Source organism: Oculina patagonica, chromosome 4 (genome assembly GCF_052425735.1).
Source record: "Oculina patagonica isolate OP01 chromosome 4, crgOcupat, whole genome shotgun sequence".
NCBI classification, from domain to species: Eukaryota; Metazoa; Cnidaria; class Anthozoa; order Scleractinia; family Oculinidae; genus Oculina; species Oculina patagonica.
The window spans coordinates 23,836,524-23,863,702 of NC_135761.1; the positions used below are offsets into that span (position 1 = coordinate 23,836,524).

General features: G+C 38.4%; 3 protein-coding genes and 1 non-coding gene across 4 annotated transcripts; 3 read left to right on the plus strand and 1 right to left on the minus strand.

Moving 5' to 3' along the window:
- Positions 1 to 4,910: 4,910 nt before the first annotated feature.
- LOC144649888 (small nuclear ribonucleoprotein-associated protein B-like) lies at positions 4,911 to 16,116 on the minus strand. The gene is made up of 7 exons (XM_078509482.1): positions 16,017 to 16,116; positions 15,678 to 15,941; positions 14,347 to 14,455; positions 9,435 to 9,512; positions 7,924 to 8,055; positions 6,235 to 6,405; positions 4,911 to 5,252 (listed from the first exon to the last, which is right to left on the minus strand). Exons 1-7 carry the CDS (start codon positions 16,017 to 16,019, stop codon positions 5,218 to 5,220), a joined length of 792 nt encoding a protein of 263 aa, XP_078365608.1. The 5' UTR covers positions 16,020 to 16,116; the 3' UTR covers positions 4,911 to 5,217.
- Positions 16,045 to 22,988, plus strand: LOC144649890 (biogenesis of lysosome-related organelles complex 1 subunit 4-like). The gene is made up of 5 exons (XM_078509483.1): positions 16,045 to 16,285; positions 16,410 to 16,481; positions 19,328 to 19,429; positions 20,145 to 20,267; positions 22,256 to 22,988. The coding sequence occupies exons 1-5, from the start codon at positions 16,163 to 16,165 to the stop codon at positions 22,442 to 22,444; spliced, it is 609 nt and encodes a 202-aa protein (XP_078365609.1). The 5' UTR covers positions 16,045 to 16,162; the 3' UTR covers positions 22,445 to 22,988.
- LOC144652782 (U4atac minor spliceosomal RNA) lies at positions 16,795 to 16,914 on the plus strand. Its single transcript, XR_013570632.1, has one exon. It is a non-coding gene; the product is annotated as a U4atac minor spliceosomal RNA (small nuclear RNA).
- A 2,240-nt stretch (positions 22,989 to 25,228) lies between the features above and the next one.
- On the plus strand, positions 25,229 to 26,702 carry LOC144649891 (ras-related protein Rab-38-like). The gene has a single exon (XM_078509484.1). It carries the CDS (start codon positions 25,545 to 25,547, stop codon positions 26,274 to 26,276), a length of 732 nt encoding a protein of 243 aa, XP_078365610.1. The 5' UTR covers positions 25,229 to 25,544; the 3' UTR covers positions 26,277 to 26,702.
- Positions 26,703 to 27,179: the final 477 nt, after the last annotated feature.

Genomic DNA, 27,179 nt, shown 5'->3' on the forward strand with positions numbered 1-27,179 from the left:
TGCTGTCTGTCATAGTCCAGTGTTTTGTTACCCTTAGGAATAAAGTTTTGCCACACATTCTCTAAAAACACCTACTAAAAAACACTCCCTGTGACACTACAACTAGAAAAAACTATACTTTTTTTGTTACAAGTTTGTCAAAGTCTTATCCTGCTTAAATCCTCCAAAAGAGTGACCAAAACCTTATTTCTCCTTACAGTATCAATGCATTATCAAGCAGTACAGTGACGAGAAACACACAAATTAATCAGCGGAGAGTAATTTCGATATTAACACTTGAATCAGTAAAAATAAATTTTGAGTAGGATCTGCCTCCTCTGGTCACTAACACATTAAGTGCTGAAATAAACAGAACTACGCAAAGTTGAAATTTCAATAATTGTACTTTCTGTCAAGAAAGGTAAATTATCAGGTTAACCTAGCTAGAATTAAATATCAGCACACATTATAATTGTTTATGTGTCATGTTCTCATAAGATCTCCTACGTTGGACAACATTAATTTGATAAAACACTTGTTAGCACTTGAACGGCTCTCTCTGGAGCGCTGCTTATAGACTTTATAGCTGAAGTTTAACGGCCAAGAGGTACAAATAAAAGTATACCGAAATGTAAGGAAGCTAAGCACTGCTCAGAAACGAAACAAACCAGCTCTGGCATCGATTGAAGCGAAACTTACCCTCAGTTCGAAGCTTATAAAGAAATTTAATTTTCTAACGACGGCAGAGATTCTTTACCCTCCGCCATTGACGATCTTCTCGCAATCAAAGTGGGATTTTCTCTGTTCAATCTTCTGCTCAGATTTCATACCATTTCTCCGGATAAATCGCTGATTTTGAGCTAGATTTCCCGCCAACATTAGATTAAAGCAAGGGGACCCCCGCTTTGCTGAAACCAGCCTCAGTAAACGCTGAAAAGAATCGGCTCGATAGAGCAACGAAAACGATCCGAAAGGCCGTCAAAATCCCCATGTTGACAGTACTAACTTCCACGTGGCTCCCAGTGTTGATTTCTTGACCGTTAAACTTGTTAAAAGCGCTAAAACGCCTTTTGACGAGGAACCGAACATTTTGCCAAGAAACTGAACAGGATCTGCCAGGCGTCCGCTTCCCCGTCCGCATCAGGCCCAGAACGCCAAGCGAACCGTGCACGTCAGTCCCACAACACCAAGCGAACCGTGCACGTCAGTCCCACAACACCAAGCGAACCGTGCACGACCAAGGACGAGGACGCCTGGGGACGAGGAAGTTGAACCATTTTATGCAAATTGGGGAACTGTACAGGCCCGCAAATGATCCCAGGACCGGAAATGATCCCCAAGTTGAACCGTAAATGATCCCTTGACCGGAAACAGTCGCCCGACCGTAAACGATGGATATGCATGGACTAACGAATTTGGACAGAGGATTTAAAATTTATTTAAACCAGTTTTTTTCTTTATAATACAACAATAACAAAAACAATTAACGCCAGAGAATGTACCGTATTTGAACGATTTTAATTCAAAACTGATATATCGATATAGCTGCTACATATGTACTGATTACTGACCTAAAACGCGACATAAAGTTTAACAATCCAACCAACAGAAATAAGAACTCTCTCTAAAAAAAATATTTATTGCAGCGAAATGCTTTTAGCTGATAGCCATTCATTCACACGCATCACGCAGCGTTTAAAGCGACAATGTCTAGACGAAAAGTCACTGAAAAGTCTAGAAGAAAGTTGAGTTTTGTTGCTTATTGCAATTACCTCCGCCTCTTGTTCTTGAGCTGCTCTCTTTCGAAATTGGTGGTTTATTTTTTCCTTCGAATGTCTTTATCAGGTCACTGAAATAAATTCTGACACAGGATTTTGGCTACGGTCTCGCGTAACTTTCAGTGCAGGGGCGGAGATGATTGACAGTAAGAAATCTGCACGTGCAAAAGTGACAGCTCTACGTGTGCGGTATGCAAATAAATCTTCCCAGAGACGCTGTGATAATACCTCAATCGCTTACTGTAATTACTTAATATTTGCAAGAGCGAATTGTGAAGGAAAATGTGTTTTCAAATAATGCTAAATAAACTACAAATGTGTCATAACCTCCAAAATTCACACGTAGAAAATTTGTGCGCTTCCAAGGAAAAGAAAACTCGTGTTTACCTTGGCAGCATTGTACAGGAATAAATTCAAAGTGGTTAATTAGACAGCAGAGACATCTTCGAAGATTCATGTATATTTCTAACTTGATTTGATAAAAGGTGTCTCCCGAAATTTGACATGACACCGTAGATCTGAAGCCCTATTTCTGTAACGAACGCTGAATGAGGGCTAATTTTAGCTCAAGTTTAACGTAAGGTACTCTAGTTTATGTGTTTTTTAACCAAAAAGACTGCATATACGGCATTTTGTTTAAATCAAGAATTCTATCAATTTAATTAAGAGTGTTTACAACTTGAAATGTGAGTCAAAATTAATACCAAGATAGACATAAGAAAACACTCGGCGGAGAGCTGAACTGTAGCTTTCTTACAGCATGCACGTCTCAAATAAACTGAACTAAAGCATTCTACATCGACATTCGATTCAACTTTAAGCAAATCAGGCGAAATATCTGAGGAAGCGGGCATGTGTTATCTCAATTGTCAACTCCATTGTCGCGGCCGGAAATGCACACGATCGCATCGCCTCCCACTAGCGAATCACAGAGAACTATGAACTATGAGTGTTAGCTAGGCGGAGAACGCCTAAAATTGAGGGAAAAAGAAAACTATGTACTCACATCAGCGCTTGAAGCGATTCCTTGGCTATCCACTTCGACATGTTTCTTTTAGAAATAACCGACAATGTCCCGGATGTATTTGAATCTCGTCGAGCGCGTAACGCCCGCTCCACAAACTTCAACAGTAAAAAACTAAGTCTTTAGCCACGGTAAAGTTCAAGCCAAATATCGTTATGACCGCCTTCAAATCAGCCCGTATAGTCTAGTTCCGAGTCCTAATTGATGTGGCTAAAGACCTTTGCTGTCTAAAGCAAGCTCAACATTATCTGTACCTGGCAAAACGAGCCGACCGGTTATCTGTGTTTAACCGCCTAAAGCTCGGTTTAAGGTACGATAACAGCCGACGCACAACTTGCAAATCGTAAGACTTTCACCTTCACGGGACTTAATGATGTCCTCCGGCAAACTTCCTTTAGACAGCAGAATGGAAAGCTATAGATCACAACTGTTCTACTAGTTAGCGCGCGCAACTAGAATTCAAATGAAAGAGAGGGGTTGGAGTTAGAGACTGGGCTAGACTAACCACAAGTAATTCTAGGGGGAGGGAGACGGGGGGGGGGAGACAGGGAGGGAGAAAAAAAAGTAAGATTGCATTCACTACATTAGACAGGGCGACATTTCATTGGAAGAAAGCCGAACAATTCTCCGTATCCTCAAAAAAAACAAAATATGAAACCCCATACATTCCTTAACAGCCCGATAGCCACCTTTTATCAAATCAAGGTAGATTTTTGAGATGCATTTTCTAAACGAAAAACTTAAATATTCACATGTTAATTTTATTTCGCACGGTATTTTTACCGCTTTTTATCGTTGAGTTCTTGCAACGGCGCTTGTCTTTTATAAATATCACCATCCGTAGACTATTTAAAAAGTCCACGCCATTCTAAATATTTTGTTGTATCATTTACACGAATCATTTCCGGTACTGGGATCATTTGCGGTCCAATTTGGGATCATTTGCGGGCCGGGATCATTTGCGGGCCTGTACAGAACTTTTTCAAATTCTCACGTGCCTGTCGCATGAATGAAATCAACATTCGAGTTTTCAATCGCGTCGCCGTTTGAACATTGAAATATTCAATTCAATAATGGAATATTGAAGCAAAGAATGAAATCAAATTTACAATAATGGAATCATTAATTCAATCTTGACAGGAACGCTTAAGGTGTTTTGACTGTAATCGGTATTATTTCTACAGTTCAACGGAACAACAGTAGAGCGAAAGTTGCTTATTAACCGGAAGTGAAAAAGGCCGGAAAAGGATTTTATATAAGATGTCGTCATTTGGATCCAATTATGAAATTCCAGAGAAAGTGAACGAAAACGTTTTGATGACACTGGGCAACGATGTTGAGATGGAAACGTTTAAAACAAACGTCGTCCCCGAGGAACAAGAAGCGATAGAGAGGCAAATGTCTGGCGAAGACGATGGACTTGCAGTGATTTTGTGCGTGGGAACTATTACTGGAAAAGAAAATGTATTTCTCAAAGAACATTTTCGCCGCACGCCTCCAAAGGGGTCTGGCTTACCGACTGTATGCATGGATATCCATTTGAAAAAGATAAAATTAATGCCTCAAAGCCAGAAGGAGCCATTATCGATCTTTAATGAAATTGATCCCGAAAGTTACGAGGGATTTAATTTCAAATCGTGTCACGGCACTCTGGTCTTCTGGGCGCCTGAAATTCCGTCATCATTAAGCGAAGCAGCAAAATGGAGAAAGGCAGTCACCGAGTTTGCAAATTCACAAATCCCATGCGTGTTTTTGACTTTTAATTCCACAAATTTGGAATGGATGGGAAAAGGAAAGCCGTTTGAAAGCGAGGCGGCTCTAGAGCAGTTCTGTCGCGAGCATGGCTTTGTCACGTGGTTTGAAATGGTTGACTGGGGTGGAGATGTTTTTGAGAGAGCACTGGCTTGTCTGATGGATGAAATTCAAACTGGTGAAAATTTAAATTTCATCCATGAAGCTGGTACGAGTAGCTTTGTTCTGAATGTCCCACTGCAAGTTTTGCAGCCCAGCATGGCTGATTTTGTACTATGTGACCAGATTGTGCAAAGAGCCTATTTACTCTCTCTGTACAAATGACGTGGCTACTTTACAAACCTCCTTAAGTGGCAAAATGATTAATACGAAAATCATTATAATCTGTATAAGGTGACTTTATTGTTTCTAAAAGCACTGACAAATAACCAAGCCAAGTAAAACAATTATATTTACAAAACGTAACAGAATGAGCTAAACATAAAAATATCATTTTAGGGCCTGTTTGTTCATGTACACTGTCGAGTCAATTCCACAGTAAAACTGTCAACCCACGTGGTTCCTGTCACGTCTTTAAAGGTACACAACTGTATGGTACAATAATTATTTTATCCCTATTGTCAGACAGGATCGTTTGTATTGTAGGGTAACTATGCTGATACAAGGAATATCGAACTTTGCACTTTATCGGGGAGGTGGTCGCATGCCTGGTGGTGGACCTAGAAGGGAAACAATAACTTGTTAATACACAACAACTTCATAAATGTATGCAACAGTGATTTTATGTAAGTGCTTTGCAAAGAGGATGTTTCTGAATTGTGAAAATACAAAATCATGTTTTTAAATAAAGTAAAAGTGTTACTTTTGTAACTAGAAACTAATAAAAAATAAAAAAGACATGACAAAAATTCATATGGATATAATATGAGAAATAATAATATTGAGGTTTATACAATTATCTTAGGAAAATAAAATAACAATTAAGTTAAAATGTTTGCAATTTCTTGTACCCCATGCAAACGTGCAAGTTCAGCACTTTGGGGTTACCTTAAGTACTGCACAATGATTAGATTCAAGTGGTCTGAAGCAGCCATCTCAAAAGGTTTTGAGAAAGTGGATTAGATGACAATAAAGAAAGGTTTAATGAGTAGCCAAACGACTTGAACATTTAGAAAGCAACTGTAGAAAGATGTGTGAGCATAGAGGCCGTCACAGTTTTAGAGGAGGCAAATGATTGAGAAAACAGCCCACTTGCAGAGCTTTCAATAAGATTTGAAATAGGCGAGCAGCTTTCCTTGTGTGGTCCCTGTCAGAGAGCAATTTAAGAAGCTGACAACATCTCCATTTTATAGGAAGTTGCATGAATTTTAGTTGGGGATTCATGACAGAATACCCACCAGGAGGTGCCAGGTCTTCCTGAAATAACTACATTGGCATCCTGATTTTTCAAACCTCCAGATAACTTGAGTGATTTTCCTTCACTCAGTCAAACACACAATTTTACCCTCAATTTCTTGACCTTCCCTGATTTCTCAAACCAATTCTCGTTTCCCTCGAGGGTTTGAGAAATTGGGATTGTACCGTAAGAAGAGAAGAACATGACTACAGAAGAATTGATACTCTATTATTACAACACAGACTTGTCAATAATATGAGTTAAGATACACCTAGCTAATAATCACAGGAGATTGACTTCCTTACCTCTACCCATAAGCCCTGGTGGCGGCATTCTCCCAGGAGGGCCACGGCTCATCCCGGGTGGCATCATGCCAGGGGGAGGCATGCCTGGTGGCATCATTCCCCTGCCTGGTGGACCCATGTCTGGAGGTCGCATGCCTGGGGGAGGACCTCTCATGGGCATTCCTGGAGGGCCTTGAAATCAGAGAAAAAAGGTAATTAAAATGTCATTGACTAAACAATCTAGTAATACAGAAGAGAAAATACAAGAACTTGTGACAAAAAGGTTTTCAAAATTTTGAAATTCCCAAACTTTGCTAACTACCGTAAACACCCGCGGATAAGCCGCACCCGCAGATAAGCCGCACCCTGAGTTTAACAACTCAAATGTTGGAAAAAAGTTTTTTGAAAGTAAATCAAAGAAAATCCAAAGTCGAGTCAAAAATCCAAAGTTGAGTCTTTAGGAAGTCACCTACATCGAACGTAAACTCAATGAACATTGAAACAGAAAATACTTCAGTGTTACCCACAATTTGAGCTCTTTAATATAATGGAAACCAACTTTGACATAATATGGGTGATCTTTTTCTGGCATTTGTTGACAGGTATTTCTTCATTCAACACAGTTTTTCCATAGATTTTTGTGTCACAACAACAAGAACTTGCGTTTGAACATTCGTAGCTTAGTAACCAGGCATTTGATCGGACGCGAAATATGGGACTAGGGCGAGAACGTAAAGCAAAACAAGATGGAGGCGTTCGGGTTTCGTGGCTTTCATATCGACAATATAAAGAGATTTGGGAGCCATCTATTGGCGAAACTCGTTGCATGAAGAGAGTTTCGTAATCAGTTCAACAAATTTTCCATCAAAGTGCAAAATGGAAAGAAACGTTTGGCCATCTTACTCGTGAATACATGTGATATTTTCTCATTCGTAAAGTATCAATATTACTGTTAAAGTTATAGGCCATTGTCGACACTGCAAACAGTATAGGAGCTGTCAAACTTGCAAAAGCAATGACCGGTACTCTCTTGTAGTTTTATGTTATATTACTTTACATAATTTTCCATAAATTAGCATCAGTTCACGAAAATTTACGGCACCTTTTCCGAATGTTCCCGCAGATAAGCCGCACCCCCGCTATCGAGCGAAATTTTTTGGAAAAAAGGTGCGGCTTATCTGCGGGTTTTTACGGTACTTGGTAATTTCATTTCAAATATGTACAGGGTTTGTACCTTTTTTCACAAACAATTTTCCAGTACTTTTCAAGAACTTTTGATTTTTCCAAGACTCCAAAATTCGCACAACCTTTTCACTCCCAAGATCTCAATATGATTTTTCCTTACTATGTGTACATTTCTTATAATGTTTGTTCTGAGAATTTAGTTGTTACTTGAGTTTAACAGATTTCCAGAACTTTCCAGGACCAGTACAATGTATTGTTAATTTACAGTGGGACTACTCCAACCAAGGCCACCCAACAAAATTTGGTGCAAATTTGGGAATGAAAATCTCATGCTAAACAAAAAGATCTCTAACAAAAAAGAGATCCAAGCAACAGGCATTACATTAATAACCATTTTAAGCGTTAAAAGCGTTTCAACTTGATCAACTGGCTTGTTCAATTTGCAGAAAATTTGCTTGGGTGGCCTTGGTTAGAGTAGTCGCACAGTAAACACAAACGGAAAATAATAAATGATTAAATACGTACCTCCTGGTGGCATTCCCCCCATTGGAGGTCTTGGTGGAGGGGGTCCTCTCATTGGTGCTCCCACAGCCCCACCAGGGGGACCAGGCATTGAACCAGGTCCTGAGCCTGGTGGTCCTTGCTGGGGTGGTCCACCTGTAGAAAAGGTTAATACATAAGTACATGCATTCTTGCAATCAAAATGATGGAAGCCTTCTGCCCAAATATTATGATCTATGCTTTCCAGTATTACTTTGATTTTTGAATGGAAGATTCCATTCAAAGCTTCCATCTGAATATGCACTGGATTAATGACAAAGTACTTCCTTCTATTCTCAGGAGAGGTGATACATGTTCATACAGTAAGTGGCTGAAAATTACGTGTAGACTGAGTAATCGACCGCCAAAAAAGTGGACATTGAGAGCCATAATCGATCGATGACTTTCATGTCTATCTGTAAAGCCAGCATCGTACATGAAGGAGCATTCGAAAGCTAAATCGGGTTGATATAATAAACAAACCATTTTATTGCTACGGGGTAAAAAAAAAAAGAAAAAAAAAAGAAAGAAAAAAGAAAAAAAAACTCGACCCTCTGGGACTTGAACTCACGACCTTCCGATCCGCAGACTGGCACCTTACCAATTGAGCTAATCCAACAGACTCTGCGTCACTCGTTGAATATATCCTATATCAATGTAACAGATATTGTGGAGTCTACTAAACTGCTGCGAAACTATAACAGGATCACGAAACTATTTTCTATTGCTAGAAAGCAGATAATTTACTGTACTCTAAAGTAATTTTTCGTGCCATGAGTAATGATTTTGCACGGCTTTAAGATTATTATTTTTGTTGTACTGCTGACATTCAGTTGTTTAACCGTGAGCTATTTAAATTTGTCTTGAACCTATAAACCGCCATAAACATTAGTACTTTGGCCGCTTATTCACTAGAATGAAAACATTGTAAGCTCCAGTGAAAATTAAATAAATGGGGAGCTCCGCTTTTAGGCTTGCCTAAATCTATATATTACAGTAAGTCAAAAAAGTAGTGATGTGGTAGTACAAATGCAGTTTTGGCCAAAATGGCTAGATAAAATTTCAGGAATTTGATTGGAAGGAAACCATACATCAAAATGGACTCTAAGAAAACAGAACTCGCAAGTACACCGTTGCCATGTACAACATTATCAATCACTATGGACAAGCTGAAATTACCAAAAAGTAACTTAAAATTTACCCTGAAAATAATGCCAGTGAAGATGGCAAAGTGTGTTTGCCCAAACCTAAGTCATCTTGAGAATTCTGGCTAGTAAAAAATTGGTTTTGGCTAGTGAAATCAAAGCTGCCACTATAAAATAGGCTAGCCAGCAAAAAAGTTAGTCTCAGGACCATTCCATTAAGTTATTACCTGAAGCATTTTACACTGCAAGCAAGTGTAATATAACAATCAACAGCTTTACCTGTAGCTCTGAGTGAGCTGAGCCGTGAAACACTCCCATAAATGGGTGTAAATAATTGATACATGTACCAACCTGCTGGCCCTCCTCTTCCTTGTGGGGTCATTAACTGCGCAGCTGGTCCACCGACTCCTCTTACTGGTCCAGCGAGTCCTACAATAATACATATGTATTTTATCCCTAAATTAACTTTCTTTGAAAATTGGTCGCAATTGGTACCTTATTGTTACTTTTTTTTGCGGAAATTTATTTTTGCGAAAATGGAATGGGCATATTTTGCGGATCTCAATGTTCGCGATTTGGCCAAAGCGAAATTAACATAAAAAATACAATAGAAAACGTTTGAAACAAATTTTCGTGGGCCTTTAATTTCGCGGTTTTTTGAAAATCGCGAAAATTAAGTCCCGCGAAAATAAGTAACAATAAGGTAGTAACATTTGAAACACTGTTGTCCCACAACAAAGCACTCTCCACGTGCATTTGTAAAAGTACAGTGAATTCTCTACTTAAAATATATAACCATATTTAGAAAGAAAGCCATGTCAGCTCTAGCTGGTTATCATGCAGGTCCTCTATTTAGGTCAAATTGAAATTTGGAAATATTGTTGTTGTTTTTTTTAGGAGGGAGGAAAACCGAAGAACCCAGAAAAAAATCCTTTGAGCAAAGGACAAGAACCAACAACAAACTCAACCCATATATGGCACCAGGTCCAGGATTGAATCCGGGCCACAGTGGCCACCTCTCTTCAAGAGCCAGAATGTTTTCCTTAAGACCCTATACTGGGCCACCAGTAAACTATGTTACCCTCATTAAATAAAGTCTTTTTATTATTAAAATGGTTGTTATTCATTTCCGTTGTTTGGTCAAGTTTCTTAAAACGCTGATGGTGGCACTTAAATATATATAAAATATTATGCTATTCTGAGAAGTTTCAGTGTTTTGGGTATTTAACCCATTGGCTCCCGTGCCGGCCGTAACCGGCCGCGCGAAAACCACCCCCCAAATTCTCGTGCCGGCCTCAACCGGCCGTAAAAACCACGTGTTGACAAATGCCCTTTCCCTCCCTCCCTAGAGCTTTTTGGTTCTCCTATTGTTCTAAAGATAATAAGGGCAAATAAACCAATCAGAATCCGTTTTCTGCGCATATTTTTAGAGATTTCTAGGGGTCCTAGAAAGGAGGTTTTTGCCTTTATACAGTACCGCTCAAAAGTAAGTTACCACCTCTCGTCTCGCGAGACGAGATTCTCGTCTCGCGAGAATCAACGAAGCGGAAATGTCTGGCATAAATTACGGCAATTATCTTACGAGAAAACGATTAATCTCTCGCGAGAGTTTTCGCCGTTTTGTCAACTAAAATTCGAAGTTTTTGCCTGATTAGAAAGATTGCTGATTTGTTGGCAACGATCGGTTTGTCTTTTTTCACTGGTAAGAAAAGTTCCATTTGAGATGAATGTGTGTGCTAGCGAACTCAAGAGAGCTTTTCAATCGAAAGTCGTCGCTTTGCTGGTCTTTACTATATTCTTTCTATCACAAAAGCAAATGGTGAATTAAAGCAACTCAAAAATCGAAAATCAAAAGCAGAGCACTTGCGTTACACTGCAACATCTTCACGGGTTTGTATTAAATGTTGCGTGCGTGCTAGCATGAGTAGCTGTTGAATCAAAACTTGTCGCGTCGCAAAACGTGAATGAAAGCAACATCAAAAAATATCAGAGGTTAAGACGCCTGTTAAAAGCACTGCTCTCGCTTTAAACATGACCCGAAAATGAAGAAAGCGAAATCTTTCTGCCGTCGCGGTTTTCCTGTCTTTAGATCTTTATCTGACGGTGAATCTTCGCCGGTGTGTAAACAAAGGTCACGCTTGTTATAGTTCTTGAGTTCTTGACCTTTCATCACGCTTGCCGCCGAATCGTGGCTTGGAAGTTGTAATGTGAAGTTATGAAAAAGAACACATTTAGTGCGAGCGTTTATTAAAATAAAAGTTTCACAGAAGATTGAGGAATCTTTTTTGCGGGGAATGTGTTATCTTTCGGGCGACGAACGCCGACAAAGTTGTGATTTATGCAAATGTCGGCTTCTAATCAACGAGAAGTTTATTTGCCGTTCAGCTAGATTTTTTACCGATTAGTACTATTTTGAGCGGAATGAAATAGCTCTTTTTCGCTCAATTCTAATTTTGACGCTGGATTCGTAATCAGTGTTACGATTTCTACGGCTCGAGTCCCGCCAACGTGCTCAAACGTCGCAAACATAACTACTAACAGTAATTTTACCGCCAACATCGCCGCTCACGTGTGAAAAATGTTCGCTGGAACTCGTGAAGCAAGTTATAAAGTTTTCCGTGGCTGTAATAGCTTAACATATCGTAAACAAGAAAAAAAAAACCGAAGTCTTCAACGTTAGCAAAACATGGATAAAATTTTCATTTCGACAATGACGCGAATTCTCTCAGAGACCCAGACATGCTGTGTAAATAAACAACTTGTCAATGTTATAATTTTCATTACGTGTAACTACGAATACGGAGTTCGCTTGCAGTTCGCTTGTTCTGTTAAGCCTTTTAAGTTCTTGGTAACGGTTAAATTTCAGTTTGGGATAGCATATGTAACAAGTATTCGAAAGTAGGCTTGTAATGAACCGATCAAATATAATTTCTTTGGCCGCTACAGGGTTTAGACGAAATTTACCGCCAGAAAGTCGTGCAAAGATTGCTCGATAAATTTCGAAGCGTTACTTTACTTGACTGAAAACCGTGATTTAGATAGCCACGGACGAAATGATTTCGATTTAAAACCTACAACTTTGAATAAGACTTTTGCTTTGGAATACAACCGATATTCGGGGAAGAAAGAACTCGCTTGAATGGTCGACATGTCAAACGCACATTTTCTGTTTTCAACCACAGGTAATCTTTGCTAAGCGATGTTCGCTCGCTTATTTTTTCTACATGTATGGTTAACAATGGGTAATTAAAATCTCGAGAGAAGTTAGAGCCGTGAACTTGCAGTTTTTACAAGCGTCTCACGAGACGAGTGTCTCGTCTCGAGAGACGAGAATCTCGTCTCGCGAGACGAGAGTCTCGTCTCGCGAGACGAGAATCGCGTCTCGCGAGAGGGTGGTAACTTACTTTTGAGCGGTACTGTACGTGCGCTGAAAATGTACAAGAAAAGAATGGCGCCTTGCGGGACGTATTTACAAACTTCTAGGGTCTTGTTTTCCGTTCAGGACACAGAGAAACTCCTTTTTTAAGCTAAATATGGAATGAAGAAACATGGATCGATTTTAAAGTGGATCTATAATGGAAGCTAATGGATAACAGAGTGTTAAAACTGCTTTGGTGAAGACATTTTTCTTTCCTTCGGCTGCCAAGATTACCTCGTGTCATGGCGCTTCTAAAGTGTTTTGACTACAATTCACGGCCTTGATCACGGTTTAATGCAGCTTCTCAAGGCTTCAGAAAGCAAAATGGTAATGTACAATATTTGCTAAGAACTTGAAAGGAATTTTTAGGAAGATCGGTAACGTGATCTATTGAAAAATTGCCTTCGAAGCCGTCGCACTGAAATAAAACACTTTCACTTCAGCTCGAATATTTAATTTGAACACGGTGCATGCGGAATATCATGGCTTTAAAATTTGCGAAATTTTAAGCTTTTTTAGACATTTATTAGCTTCATCGTGAATGAGAACTAATTTTAAACAAACTTTCTTTCAATTTTCTTTCATTTTTCCAGCTTTAGTTTGGAATTTTAGGCTTTTGAAGCGAACAGATTTGATGTGCACGCGGTGTTATCTGATACGCATCTCTTTCGGCAGACTTGCCGTCGCGTTGTTGATTTAGCCGCTAAGATTTTAATTGTGTTTTACAACCTTTAACACGAAAAGATTTACAACAGTACTTCAGAAAATACAAACAAGTATTTTTATTGACTTTGAGATTTATAGAAAGCATTGTAAGTGTTAATTTTGTGGAAGGAATTCTGCAGTTTTGCAAGCGGTTTTGCTCTATTTCACAACAACATGACTCACAAATAATTTTATCACTTCCCATTACCGCTTTTCTGCACCAGGATAATACTTCATTGCTGTTAAATTAATGCCAGTAACAGTTTTACATAAGATATGCCAACATTTTACCAGAGTTTTTTGAGATTGCTTTATGTTTTGTTCAAAGATTTCGTGTTTTTGTGAGTTTTTAAAATGACGCGCGGAAGTGAATAATTTCTTTTCGCTGCCTTCAAGTTTGGTTTGGGATCAAGTTATTAAGGTTGATAAACATTATAAGTCATAAATTAGTCTTTTAACATGTCTAGTTGTATTAAAAGTTTACTTCAGAAACAAATTATTTGTCTGAATTTACTGCGCATATGGTTTATTTTTTCCGCTCGCACGTCTGTGTTAAATGCTGTAAAAGAGCCGGGAATTTGGGGGTGGGTGCGCGCGTAAAACCTCCGGGAGTCAATGGGTTAAGCCATTTAGGCTGCAAAGTTATGACTCATTCAAATTTAAAAGATTTGTATGGAAAAAGTCACCCTGGCCTGCCTAGCCTCGTTTTCGTGTTTTTGGCAATATAAATACCCCTGTAACTTCACATTAGATGGAAGTATAGCATTTAAACTTCGTACACTGATTTACTTCGACTTTATCTTTAAGTTAGAGTAATTTAATTTTGTTGATAAATGATTCTTCTGGAAGCCGAAAATTAACAGCCGCCATAAATGCATAGGGTCTAATCCAAATCTGTTTACAGCAGTCACCTCACTAAAATGGCTTTTTACCCAAGGCAAAGCTGTGCTCTTAGAGTATTACAGGGTGCCAGAATGCAAGAAATCTTGGGTGCCCAGCTCATTCAAGCCTTTATAATAAAAAAATTAAACAAGTCGCTCAAAGACAAAAGTAGGTTGCCTCTGGATCCCAGGCTCTGCTAGCGCACAGCTCTGCAAGGTAGCCACTGTAAAAAAGCGCAATGTTCAGTAATTTACATACCTGGAGGTGCAGCGATCGTTGGAGCCAATGGAGCTGGTACTCCTCGTCCAGCAGCCCGGCCCATCCCTGCACCAGGTGCGGCATTAGCTCCAAGCAACTTGGACTTTGACTAAAAACAGAAACCGGTCATCATTACTGTTTTGTTTCAAATGTAAAATACAGATGACAGAAATATTTGACATTCCTTGGCAAACTTATTCAATAACACAAAAACTTTACATTGATTTTTTAGGGGACAGAGAAGTGCATACTAGAGAATAGAGGAGTTTCTCGCTTTTGAGTGTTCTAAGAAATTCACAAGTGCTCATAAAACTCAACAATGCACAAGAAGCAAGTTGACTATTCGAAATTGTACATGCTCAAACTCATGACTAAAGTGACATGCATTGTGTTTTGGTTCAGTTATTCATGCAAGAGTCAAGTCATGCTTCAAGTGATCAAGACTAAACTTGATACGTGATTCTTGTAAGAATCTAGGCAAGACTGCCAACTTAGTTTTCCAAGACAATAATGGTCTGACCAATGCAGGACTGTCAAAACAGGCCGGATGTCAACGAAAATCGCCATCTTTGCTTTCTTGACCTGCTACCCTTCTTGTCATTTCTTTGAATAGCCAGTCAGTTATATTCAAAGGCAGCCATCTAATTTAGAATTTTCTGACAACCCTGCATCGGAGACTATAGGATTTGATCCAATTGCTTACAAGGAGCAGTATCTTTTGAATACTACAAAGTTGCCAAATACTGTTGATTTCACATGTGTGTTGAATGACTTTCTTAGGCTGTTTTATGCACTGTTGGTTATAGTCACAAATTAGAAAATACTGATCACACGACAAGTGACTAAATACAGGAATGGCTCCAGACACTTTCTATCAAAGGGAAAAAAGAAAAACTCAATTTGATAGCGCCAGGCAAGAGTCGAGTCCGGGATGTTCACGTCAAAAGCAAGTCTCATAACCACTACGCTACCAGGGAGCTGGCTCCCTGGTAGCGTAGTCTTATCATGTGATCATCATACTATATTACTTGCGATCCACTAAAGTTGAACAAGAAATTTCACTCCCATCTGCAGCTCATAGCAACTGTTGGTATCTAGCACAGACCAAATTTTCTTCTCTGGAAAATCGATATTTGGGAAAACAGGAAAATTATTTGGTATATACTGGACACCAACACCAGTACTGCACTATTAACGAAATTATTCCAAAAGTATACATTTTCGACGTGATAAGCGTTCTATTGAACATCAACGATTGCTCATCTCGTCCTTTATAGTGAAAACCTAATAAACTAAAATAAAACGCGAGAACTGAGTACATAAGAACTTACGTCAGAAGATGGTGGTCCTTCAACTGTCAAAGACACAAGATGTTCCCCTCGCAACAAAACTAAACCAAGCACTCTCTTTTCCTCGCGCTCCGGTGCTTTACTGCTCTTTGGCTTGATTTTCCTAAATTCATCACAGTCTCCTAAAATGATGTTCATGTGCTTATCAAAAGCTAAAAAAGTCCCTATAAAGCTGCGGCCATCTTGAAGTGTGCACCGCATTCGGTAGTTGATGTGCTGGAGCATCTTCGAACTCTTTCCCACCGTCTGCAAAGAAAACGGCCAAATAATGAAACAGTGCAAAACTAGAATAATGTGAGATTCTTTTGCAGGTATACATACCATCTTGGCGGTAAAGATGTTCGCGATTCAAGCAGATGAAAAATTAAAAGTGAAGCGAACGGTCAACGTTCTAAAACGTTTCTTTCACCGCGTGTTCAACCGCTGACCAAAAAATATTCGGCTCAAAGTTGGCCTTTCGATCCAAGATGGCTGACGGTGGCGAGCAAGCTCTTGTGGAAAATGGTAAATCAGAGGATGAAGTAGAGCTTGATTTGGCGAAATGTGCTGCGGAATTTGCACAGTATTGTCAAGTTGATGTAAGGAAGGAGGTATGACATCCATCGATGGCTAACTTCAAGAATTATTTTGACAGGAAAATGGATTTTTTTATGGTGAATTGGGGTGATGGGGTTGATTTTGGTCCTAAACATATTTGCTTTTGTTTGTTTTCAGTCCAAAGCTATTGAAGATATCATAGAGGATATGCTAGTTCGTTTGGATGAATTTTCTCATTTAGCAGATACGGTAAGAAATGACAATGAGAAAATTGTTTCAGTGTTACACTCATCTGCCTATGTAATTTATTCAGTTCGTAAGACGCATGACCGTTCGAAGAATTACGGTATTTTTAATTTTCGGGATTTTATACTTTGCTTTGCTAAATCATTTCATAAGAAAATAATTTCTACTGCTTTTTAGAACATTTGCGCAATATTTGTTGGCATTCATAACTTCGTTTCTTTTCACGATTTGGCTTGGAGCTGGAGACAGACATTTCGTCCCACATGGCTCGTGTTCTCACGTCGCGATATGAACCTTGATACTTCCTCATGTCGTTAACGTCCTTATCGGGGGCTGCGTGACTTTTCCGTGATCGATAAGTGAGAATTGTCCTGCTGACACCCTAACTACAACACTTACGCACGAGCTTGAAAAAGATCGTGCAATTTTTGGACTCTTTCCCACAAGGGGGAAAGACAAAGACACTAGTAAACAGCTAACAATTTGGAAGAGAACAGTTAAGTTAAAACAACGGTTGTCCACTGCAGAATTCCATTCTTCACTGATAAATAAATGTACATGACAGTGTATTGCAGTTGACCAAATTTGTTGTACATAACAATCATTTCAAAATATATCAGTAATAACTATTGATACATGTATATAATTATTATCATTAACTATACTGTATTATAAAATGTCCGAGTAATTGCGCACGCTGTGATTGGTCAGTTTGACTTCATTATAGCTCCATAAAGCACACTGCATACGTCACGCGCATGCTTTATTGAGTTATAATGCATGCTGCTTACGTCACGAGTTTAAGCGTGCGCAATTTCTTTAACATTTCATAAAAGAAATAAAAAACTTTTTCCTCGTGCATTGTTGAGTTATATAAGCACTTGGGAATTTTTAAGAACACTCGAGAAGTGCGAGAAGCACTCGGCTGTGCCTCGTGATTCTCTATGCACTTCTCTCGTGTTCTTTAAAATCCCGCGTGCTTATATAACTCAACAATGCACTCTGGTGTGTTTTTTATTTCTTTAATAAATTATTATTCCATGAGTGTGTGTTGCATATGAGATGGATGGTAGATAGTCAATGTGTTGTGCCCAGTTGGCTATAACTATCTCATATCCAACAACCGTGAATGGAATAGTAATGTTTTATTTAAAACAACTAAAGACTCATTAAAAACTCCCAAAGAACTGCAATATTTGGCCTCCCCAGTTGTTCTTGCTGATGTATACACCTACCATATTTTTGGTCCATGGTATATGAGCTCATAAACCATGGCATGTAAACTAACGAAAACTCAGAATTTAAATACCATGGCTAGTCTTAACAATTGATCATATGCCGTAAAATACTGGTTGTTAGCCATGGGCTTATACAAGATCATAAGGGCATTTGGGTGTGCTTGTAACTGGGGTGCTTATATTCAGAGGAGCTTATAAGAGGGTGGTAAAGGGGAGTCTAGATCTTTTTTACAAATACCCCATGAGCGCGCATTGGAAATGAGATGGTAGATAGCCAACAAGGCATGTAGCGCCAAGTTGGCTATAACGATCCCATGACCAACAAGCACGAGTGGAATAATAATGTTTTAATAAAAGACACCCAAAGAATTGCATTATTTGAGCTCCTTGGCTGTTCTTGTTGACACACACACCTACCATATTTGTGTTCCATGGTATATGAGCTCATATACCATTGCCTGTTAACCAATCAAAACTCAGGAATTGCAATATACCGTGGCTGGTTTTTAACAATAAAAATTTTAGTAATGGCATACCGTAGAATACTGGTTATAAGCCATGGGCTTATACACGATCACAAAGGGATTTAAGGGTGCTTACCAGTATATTTGGGGAGCTTATAAGAGGGTGGTAAAGGGGAGTCTAGATCTTTTTGGTAATAGTCCTTTTTTTTTTTTCTATTCAGCACTCATTATTAATTATATAGAGTTCATGAACACTTTGATTTGACTTTGACATGTTACAACTGTACTTGTTGCACCCCCAATCAGATGTTAGATGTCATGATACCAGGTTTTTAGCCAGGATTTAAAAAGTTGGAAGTCCAAAATTTTTATAAGGCCTGACTTTGTTCCCATAGGAGCGCCTGAGAAACATGCAAGGTGTTTTTCTGCAGTTATGAGGGCAAAGCTTTCTAAAGATTTCCAAATTTTCTAAAAAACACCTCTGTATACAGTTATTCATGATCTGTATTAATTTTTTTCTGAAAAGTGGCTGTCCATAGGACTCCTGGACTCCCACCTGGCTAAAAGCCTGGATGAAAACACAGAGACAAATACAGTGGAACCCCGCCTTACGGCCACCTCGTTAATACGGCCACCCCGTTATTACGGTCACTTTATTTTGTCCCGGCTAAACGCTCATACATTTCCTTATAATAACACCCCTTTAATGCGGCCACCCCGTTAATACGGCCAACGGCCACATTCTGAAATCCCAACCTGTATAATCCTTCATAAATTTACCCCGTTAGTACGGCCACTCGAACCAAATACCCATTTTTCGATCCAGTTATGTCAATTTTTCCATCATATTGTATATGTGCTGATTGAATCTTCATTAGCTTTTTAATAACTGTACATCTGCAGTCGGAATGTTTATTACCGCCACCCCGTTAATACGGCCAAATTTCCATGGCCCGTTGGTGGCCCTATTAACGGGGTTCCACTGTAATACCAGTATTACCATAAAGGGTTTCTAGTTTAATCGTCTCACATCTGATAAGTTTCCTTTGAGACACAATAGCATTCGGCAAATAACTTTATTGCTCATCTTTTCTAATTTGCTCTGTAAAAAAACTTATAATTTACATCAGTTTTGTTTTGCATACAGATACGCAATGATTCTTCACAGTCCTTAATGGAAATTATCCCGCAGCTACATGAAAGATCACAAGAATTACCAACAATATTCAGAAAGATTGACCAGCTAGAGGTATGTCATCGACATTTTACTGTTTTTAATATATTTTTTAAGAATATGTTCTTATGTACATGGTACTTTTTTGACCAAATTTCAGCCTGAGTGTTCTTAATCCACTTGTGTTTTTATACAGGTTTTTACTGTATTGGGTGGAAGCTGTAAATGGTCCTTCAAAAAATGTGTCTTACAGAATTTTAACCAGTGTTTTGGGTCTTGTCATCTCACCTTGTTTGCAATGCCTTCTTTAGGTCTAGATTTCTTTAGCAAGGCTAAGAAAGTCCTGGACTTGAAGAAAAGATATTTAGTAGTCTGGCTGTCTTGCCAGGTCTTAAGTTTACCAATCTTCTGAACCTCCTTGGAAATCTTTGGATATATATTGTCAGGTCCTCTTTGAAATCCTAGCCAGTGGCAGATATAGGGGAGGGGCCCAGGGGGCCCGTCCCCCTTATTTTTAGAACAAAGAGAGGCCCAAAGGGCCAAGAAATTTTTTTCGAGGGGTGGCCTCCTCCCCTTAATTTAGGGTCTGGATGGTCAGGCCCCCCTCACCCTCCTTTTCTGAAGGTCTGGATCCGACACTGCTAGCACACCCAGGATAAAAATCTCACACCGTTGAATCAGAAGAAAAGGGAGCAGGTATACATCAGTAGTACAAGTATGTCTATAATAATTATTTGTGTAAACTTATTTTCTCTGTGCTAACATGCTAGCATATCATTGTTTTATAAAGGCCTTTGTAAATGCTGTCAAGAAGAATGTAGATGAGGTTGAAGAGAGTGTGACCACTGCAGAAAGAGAGCTTGGGAGCCATACCATTCAAAAAGTTCTGAGCTCTATACCAGGACTTAGACAGGTAAAGTGGGTCGGAAGAGCTTATTTTCGGCATAGTACATGTAACATCATAGGGATAGACTTAGTAAAAAAGGCATTACAAGATTGTACCTGGTTGTGTATCTTTCAAATATATTATTTATGGCACTCTTCAAGCTGAACTGAAAGATAGAGAAGATGTTAAACCCAGAAAAAGTCAGGTCATTAAATGATTAAGACGGAATCCACTAGGAAGTCAAGTAATATTTATTAAAGTTGGACAAAAATCAAGTACCAGAATAATTTAAATCCTATTGCGTTATTTCTTACCCTTAATCAAAGGTAAAGATGTAAGTAATTATCCGTGAAGAGAGTTTTTTTGGTAACACCAACAACAATTTCGTATTAAAGTCTGAGAAAATGAATTTCAAAGTTCACAAGCTATAGGCAAAATCTCACATGTAGCCATTTTGTAAATTCGTCTTTAAGCGATTCAGTGGAATTCAGTGGAACTTCGAAATTTGTGTGGTTTCTGGTGTTGTTAGAAAAGATTTCTTTTGATAAGACATTTGAAGCAGTAACAAAAAAGATTGCAATAAGGTGGAAATAATTTTGATACAACAATTTCTTATCAAAGTCTGAGAAAATGATATTCAAAGTTCACAAGCTATGGGCAAAAGCTCACATCTTTTATCCGATTCATGGGAATTCAGTGGAACTTCGAAATTTGTTTTCGATGTTTGGTGTTGTTAGAAAAGATTTCTTTCGATAAGATATTTGAAGCAGTAGCACAAAAGCTTGCAATGAGGTGTAAATAGTTTTGGTACATAATTTTGTCCAGTAACTACTCGAAGTCCTGGTGGATTTCCTCTTAAGCACTATAAAAGGGGGCCTGAAGGAGTAAAATGGGAATTGGGATTTACTTATTATTTCACTGGAAAAATTGGAATTTGGGTCACTGGACTAGGAATCACAAACAAAAATTAGGAATGGGACTGGGATTTGGGCAGAAAGTAGGCTGGGAAATGGGATTTGAGGAAAATTTGGAATGGGGAATCGGATTTGTGAATTCTTAGGAACCTCTATAAGTTACTGCTGTTGGTCTAAAGTAGGTTGCAGATTTTCAAATAGCCAGGTCAAAAATAATGCAAACATGACAAATAATAAATTCAGGGCTCGAGACTAACGGTAGCCAAAGAGCCACAGGCTAGCAGAAATGCAGTTTTGGCTAGTAGGTTCTGGGCTTTCAATAGCCAAAATGGCTAGTTAAATTTCAGGAATTTAATTGGAAGAAATCCATGCATCGAAATCGACTTGAAAAGAACAGTACTCACAAGTACACTGTGGTTACATACAAAATTATCAAAGACTGTGAACAAACTGAAATTACCAAAGAGTAACTTATTAGAGCGGTTTTCACTCGAGTGTCGAAAGTTAATTGCGTTTGCTTTGGTTTTGCATTGCTACGCTTAGTGATTGGTTTAAAAATCTCGCGTCACTTTCTCAGCCAATCAGAACTAAAACCAAAACCAATCGTGACTCGCTCGCGCACGTTTTCCCGCGCTTCGTGCCGGCTACATGTATTTGCTTCGAGTTTTGATTGGTTCACTGGATTGTCTGTGTCCTTTGTAATTGGCCAAAGTAATTACTTTGGTTTTGGTTTTACGACACTCAATTGAAAACTGCTCTAATAACCCTAAACATAATGATACATGTAACAGATCCAGTGAAGACGGCAAAGTGCCTCTGCACAAACCTAAGATAGCTTGAGAACTCTGGCTGGTAAAAAAATTGGTTTTGGCTAGTGAAATCAAAGCTGTCACTAGCCAATAGGCAAGCTAGCAAAAAAGTTGTTAAATGGTCAGACTGTGGAAATCACTTATGTTGGTCTGAAATAGGCTGAATACGGGTTTCAAGAACTCATTCAAAAAGGTAGCGACACAACCCAATACAAAGATTGGTGGACATTGTCTCCAATTCTGTTGTGAAGATAAAAATAAAAACAATTTTGATAAATTCTTTTTATCCTAGATGACTCATAACCCCCCAAAGAAAGAGAAAAATCTGGCTGGCTGGCAAGCACCAGTTATATTCAAAACCAGCGATTTCTTTGGTCCAACATCAACAGAGAAACAGTCAGCAGGTGCGGATACTCAACAAACGACAGTCAAGTCTGATGATCAAACAGAGGACAACAGTAGCCAAACAACAGATAGATGAATTTCATATAAAAACTAGAAAATGAAAACAATACAAGTAAGAATATATAATTGTTCAATCCTGCAGAATCAAGGCTACATTGTGAAGCTAAACAGGCGTTCTCCTGGCATAAAGGGGCTCTATCACGGTGATTTTGCCGCCTTTTCGGTCAAAACGTTGCTGAAATGGTTTCACAGGCATTGTTTGAGCTTGTCACGCAATGTTCTCTCACCTAGAGGGAGCGTTGTGTGACGAACCCAAGCAACGCCTGCAAAGGAAACAAGTGCTGAAATTGTGACTAAATTAAAAAAAAAAAGCGCATGGAATACCAAAGTAAAGGGAAGAGCAAATTAAAATTAGTTTTAAGCTGTTTTTTCAAGATACAATGACAGAATTATTAAAAGCGTCAACAACAATTTGATATCAAAACCTTGTGCATGTGAAACTTATGAAAACACCCCTTTTAATAGCTTTGGTGCACTAGTATAGTAATCTTTAGCAAAACCAAACCATTATTTTTTAGGTTTTCATCAATGCAAATACCGTATTTACTCGAATAAGCGCCGCCCTCGAATAAGCGCCGCATTTAGGACAAAAAAGTTAATAAGCGCCGCCCCCGAATAAGCGCCGCAGTCTCGATGGGGCGCTTATTTGAAGAATTTTGTTTAACTTAAAACGGCACTACAAAGCAACTCTAAGACAAGCTTGAACATTTCTTTGCATCAAAAGCGATGTTTTGCAGTTATGAGTGATTGTTTTTTCGCTCTCCCATTAGTTTTTCTATTCAACACTCTAACAATACGTAGTTCTGTAAATGTTGCGAAGGCCGCCAACTTTTGCCAGGACAGCTAGCGCCACTTTTGTCTCGGCAAGAGACAAATACTGACAATCAAAAGACGCTCTTTTCAATAACTGTAAAAGATAAGATTCTTTGTGGCGTCTAAATTTTAAATAAGCGCCGCCCTCGAATAAGCGCCGCACTTGAGACGCGAAAAATTTAATAAGCGCCGCGGCGCTTATTCGAGTAAATACGGTATGGTAGGATGGTGCATCATTAGAAATTTCAAATTTCTTTTCCGTTTTAATCTTTCGTTTTGGTTTGTTATAACTTTTTGGTTCTTTTCTACGTAAGTTAAGTTTTGTTGTGAAGTTTCCTCGCATTTGAACGTACTGTTTAGTTTGTACATCAATAAAAAGATGACTCATTTAAGATTTGTCATAACGCAGCTCAAACGAAAGAAACATGGCCAAACCGTAAGAAAAGCAGAATAGAAATGTTTTGTAAACGAAACGTCGAAAAATAAGCTTTGGTGATCCAAGCTGGAAAACTCCAGTTTGTTCGTTATGTTGCGGAGATTTTATGCTCAAAGCTAATCTGTCGTGACGATTGAAGAGTGCTAGCCTGCGAATACAGCCGCCTCTGAGAGGCGGCTGTATTCGCAGGCTAGAAGAGTGCTACTTTACGTGGTTTATTGTAAAGACTTTTTCCATAATTTATCAATATGATCGCGTTTCATTTGGAAAGAAATATTAATTAAATAACATTATATAACGTCCGTAGTAGTTATTGTGTTTTAACGTATCTAAATTTACATTACTTAGAAACGTGTACAAATATTATATACTAGGAGAGAATTTATAGCAATCTTCTCCAAAGATATGATGTCTCGAATTTTCTTCACAACACAAACATACATAAACACAATTTGTTTGAAATAAAAACAAAAAAGATCTAATCATTGTTTAAGCTGAAATGTTCATGCAAGAATAACAGTGGGAAATTGCAGAAGTTTTGAAAAGTGGCATAAAAAATATGACAAGGTATTAAACCTTAATTTTTTAAAGAATAATTTAAGATGTTTGGGTGTTGAATAGGCTTATGTAAAATGTATCATGTATGTAAATTACGGATATTAAAAGAATATAATAAAATTAAAATTTTGAAAATAGTAAGTTTCATTTTCTTTCAGTTGCTTAGATACATGTTGAGTAGTTAAAAATAGAAAACCCTTTACGATTCTCCACTTCCCTTCATAGTTTTTTACTCGTGTTAAACAAAAATAAATCTTTATTTGCCATAAAAAAATTACATTGTCTACTTCTAAGAACACTTTTATGACATAAATAAGTAAATAACTTAAGTGATTTTTCTCTGATACAAAAGTCCCTCTTAAACCCCGCCGTCAACGCTATGCTAATTTTACAAATGGCCGGGAGACATGTTTAGACTTTGTGACAATAATATGTCAACATTACGCCCACATACGTTAAAAGTCTATCAATTTTTTAGATGTGTTTCTGTCTTTTCTTTTTTTCTTTCTTTTTTTGGTAATAGACGTGATATCGATAATGTTTCGCAACCAGTTTCGGTGAAATTCATGGATCGTGACATTTTGACTCGTTTTGTTTCTTTATCGGAAATCCTAATAAGATGATTTTTTTTTGTTTTCATTTTACCTGTTACATTTCTGTAAATATTTCCGCAGGGAACTTGAAAAATTGCATTAAGCTGACATACTAATAATTAAAACGCCGACAGGAAAAAATATGACATTTTAAGTCTAATTATTTTTTTCGAAAAAAAGGGTCCATTTTTTTCGGATTTATTAATCTTATTATTATATAGAACCTCTACCAAAATCTGAACCGAATAAAAGGAAATGGGGCGGTTTCGTTTCTTGGATACCTTCGCGTGTAAGAAAATATCCGCTCTTGGATGTGTTCCATACCGGCAGTGTAAATTAAATATTTAGTATTTACGATATCAAGGGTTTTGTGGCATTTGTTTCACAACATTTCGAGTGCATAGTGCGATATTACTTGTTGCGCTGCATTCAACTGGGTTCTTACGCGGCATTAAGTTGGGTTTCTCCTTTTGCGCACGCTAAAATGTTTTGACTGAAACGAAATATCTTTCGTAAGTCAGTAGTGATTGACTTATATGGCGATATAAGAAGGATTTTGAAAGATCTCGTTGAAAGACATTCCCCATAAAGACGTGACGTGCACTTGCGAGATCAGATTTCCTTCCTGAAGTAGGGGGTTTCGGCATTCTTGGTGCGATACTAGCAAACTATCTGCGACATCGTTGCTTGATACAGACCGAAAGAAAGCAATCATAATGTCAGACGCCGAATTACAGCTAAGTGAAAGCTTCACGAACCGCGAAATTGAGTCGGAAATGGCCAGTGACGCCGCTATTGTTAGACAGGACGAAGAGATCTTTCAAGAAGTCAAATCGAAAGAGACGGACTTCACTTTCAAGATTATGTGTGTTGGCGATTACACAGGCTTTGGCAAAAAAGGGGGCTTCGTCTCCGATTATATACAACATCGACCGCTTAGCTTTTATCACAAGCCCACGATCGGAGTCGACTTTTACTTGAATTTTATCACATGGAGCGATAAATCAACGAAGGAAGATTACACTGTGAAACTTCAGTTTTGGGACGTTGCCGAACACGAGCGATTTCTGAAGATGACAAACGTCTTCTGTCGAAATTGTGCTGGCGCTTTAGTGTTTTGGGGACCGAAAAGCCCTTCTCCTCTCGGTAGTATATTAAAGTGGAGCGAGAAAATCAAAGAAGCTAATCCAAAAGACGCCAATATACCATTGGTGCTTGTTATTGAGAACATTCCTACATCGAAACGGGGTAAACCTCTGGATTGGATAGGCCCCGGGAAATTAATTGAAAACAGAGTATTACTGGACGAATTTTGCGCTAGAAATGGATTCGTTGGCTGGTTTCAACTTGTCTCAAGAGAGGGGGATGGCTATACAGGGGCTATGGCCAAAGCGGTTGACTGTCTTGTACAAAATATTTTCAAACAACGAAATCTTCGAAAGCCGTGACATTGTCTCAACTTCCGGTGCGACACCACTGAATGCACGCCAATTCTATGAGGGATTTCCGGTTGTAGTGTTAATTACTCTTTGCGGTTATCGAACAATCGTGATATTATATTGGCTTAGTAATGCTCTTTTCAGCCTAAACTTTTGTTCTGTAAATGTCTGGCAAAAACTTGTTATCTGCTTTGTCCAAAAGAAGACTATTGCGTGACGTTGATCAGAGAATGCGTTACTATACATGTAAATAGTTATCAGTGTTGTTTACAAGTAACAAAACAACTTTATTTACTGTGGATTTTAAATTTCAGAAGTCTATTTGTGTCAAAAGCTAAGAACTATTTTAAAAATGGGAGCTAATATTGGGTTTGTATCTGTATTGAGTACATTATTGATTATTTATTAAATATAATTTCTATGGTAACGAAAACAGTTCCGATTGCAAGCGTCTTCTTCAAGGGCCGGCATACGCAATATCAGATAAGAAAACTTTTTTTGTTCGTATGAAGTCCTGAACTGCGAGGATTCCCGACTGTTGTCTTGTTATTCAAACAAAGTAAAACAGATAAGGCAGACTTCTGGCTTGGAATAACAGAAATCGGAAACTTGTCAACTGCTTTTAAGAAAGATTTGCCAGAAATGGCCTTCTTTTCTTTTTAAGAAAAAAAAATCAGACATAAACGATAAGATAATTTAGATAATAAAGTCGAGATCCTAGATAAGGATTTAATTGTCTTAAAATACCCAATTTGTATTTTTGTCTCGAATTTTAATTCGTAGTCGTGCAAGAATTTTGGTAATCCTTCAAAATATGGATTTAACTCGAAGAGGGATCAGTTACAGGGTACTTGGAAATTAAGAAAAAAATATTTCATTTTTTTAGTGTTTCTCTAAGTGTGTTTTTCCGTT

Bases quoted from the DNA above. Each gene is read 5' to 3' on its own strand.
- LOC144649888 (XM_078509482.1), bottom strand. The intron at 14,456-15,677 runs GTAAGTTCTTAT...TTCTGTTTTTAG, and splicing joins AAGGACCACCATCTTCTGAC to TCAAAGTCCAAGTTGCTTGG. The intron at 5,253-6,234 runs GTAAGGAAGTCA...TTTCCCTTCTAG, and splicing joins ACCAGGGCTTATGGGTAGAG to GTCCACCACCAGGCATGCGA.
- LOC144649890 (XM_078509483.1), top strand. From the start codon at position 16,163: ATGGCTGACGGTGGCGAGCAAGCTCTTGTGGAAAATGGTAAATCAGAG. The intron at 19,430-20,144 runs GTATGTCATCGA...TGTTTTATAAAG, and splicing joins GAAAGATTGACCAGCTAGAG to GCCTTTGTAAATGCTGTCAA. The intron at 20,268-22,255 runs GTAAAGTGGGTC...TTTTTATCCTAG, and splicing joins CTATACCAGGACTTAGACAG to ATGACTCATAACCCCCCAAA.
- LOC144649891 (XM_078509484.1), top strand. From the start codon at position 25,545: ATGTCAGACGCCGAATTACAGCTAAGTGAAAGCTTCACGAACCGCGAA.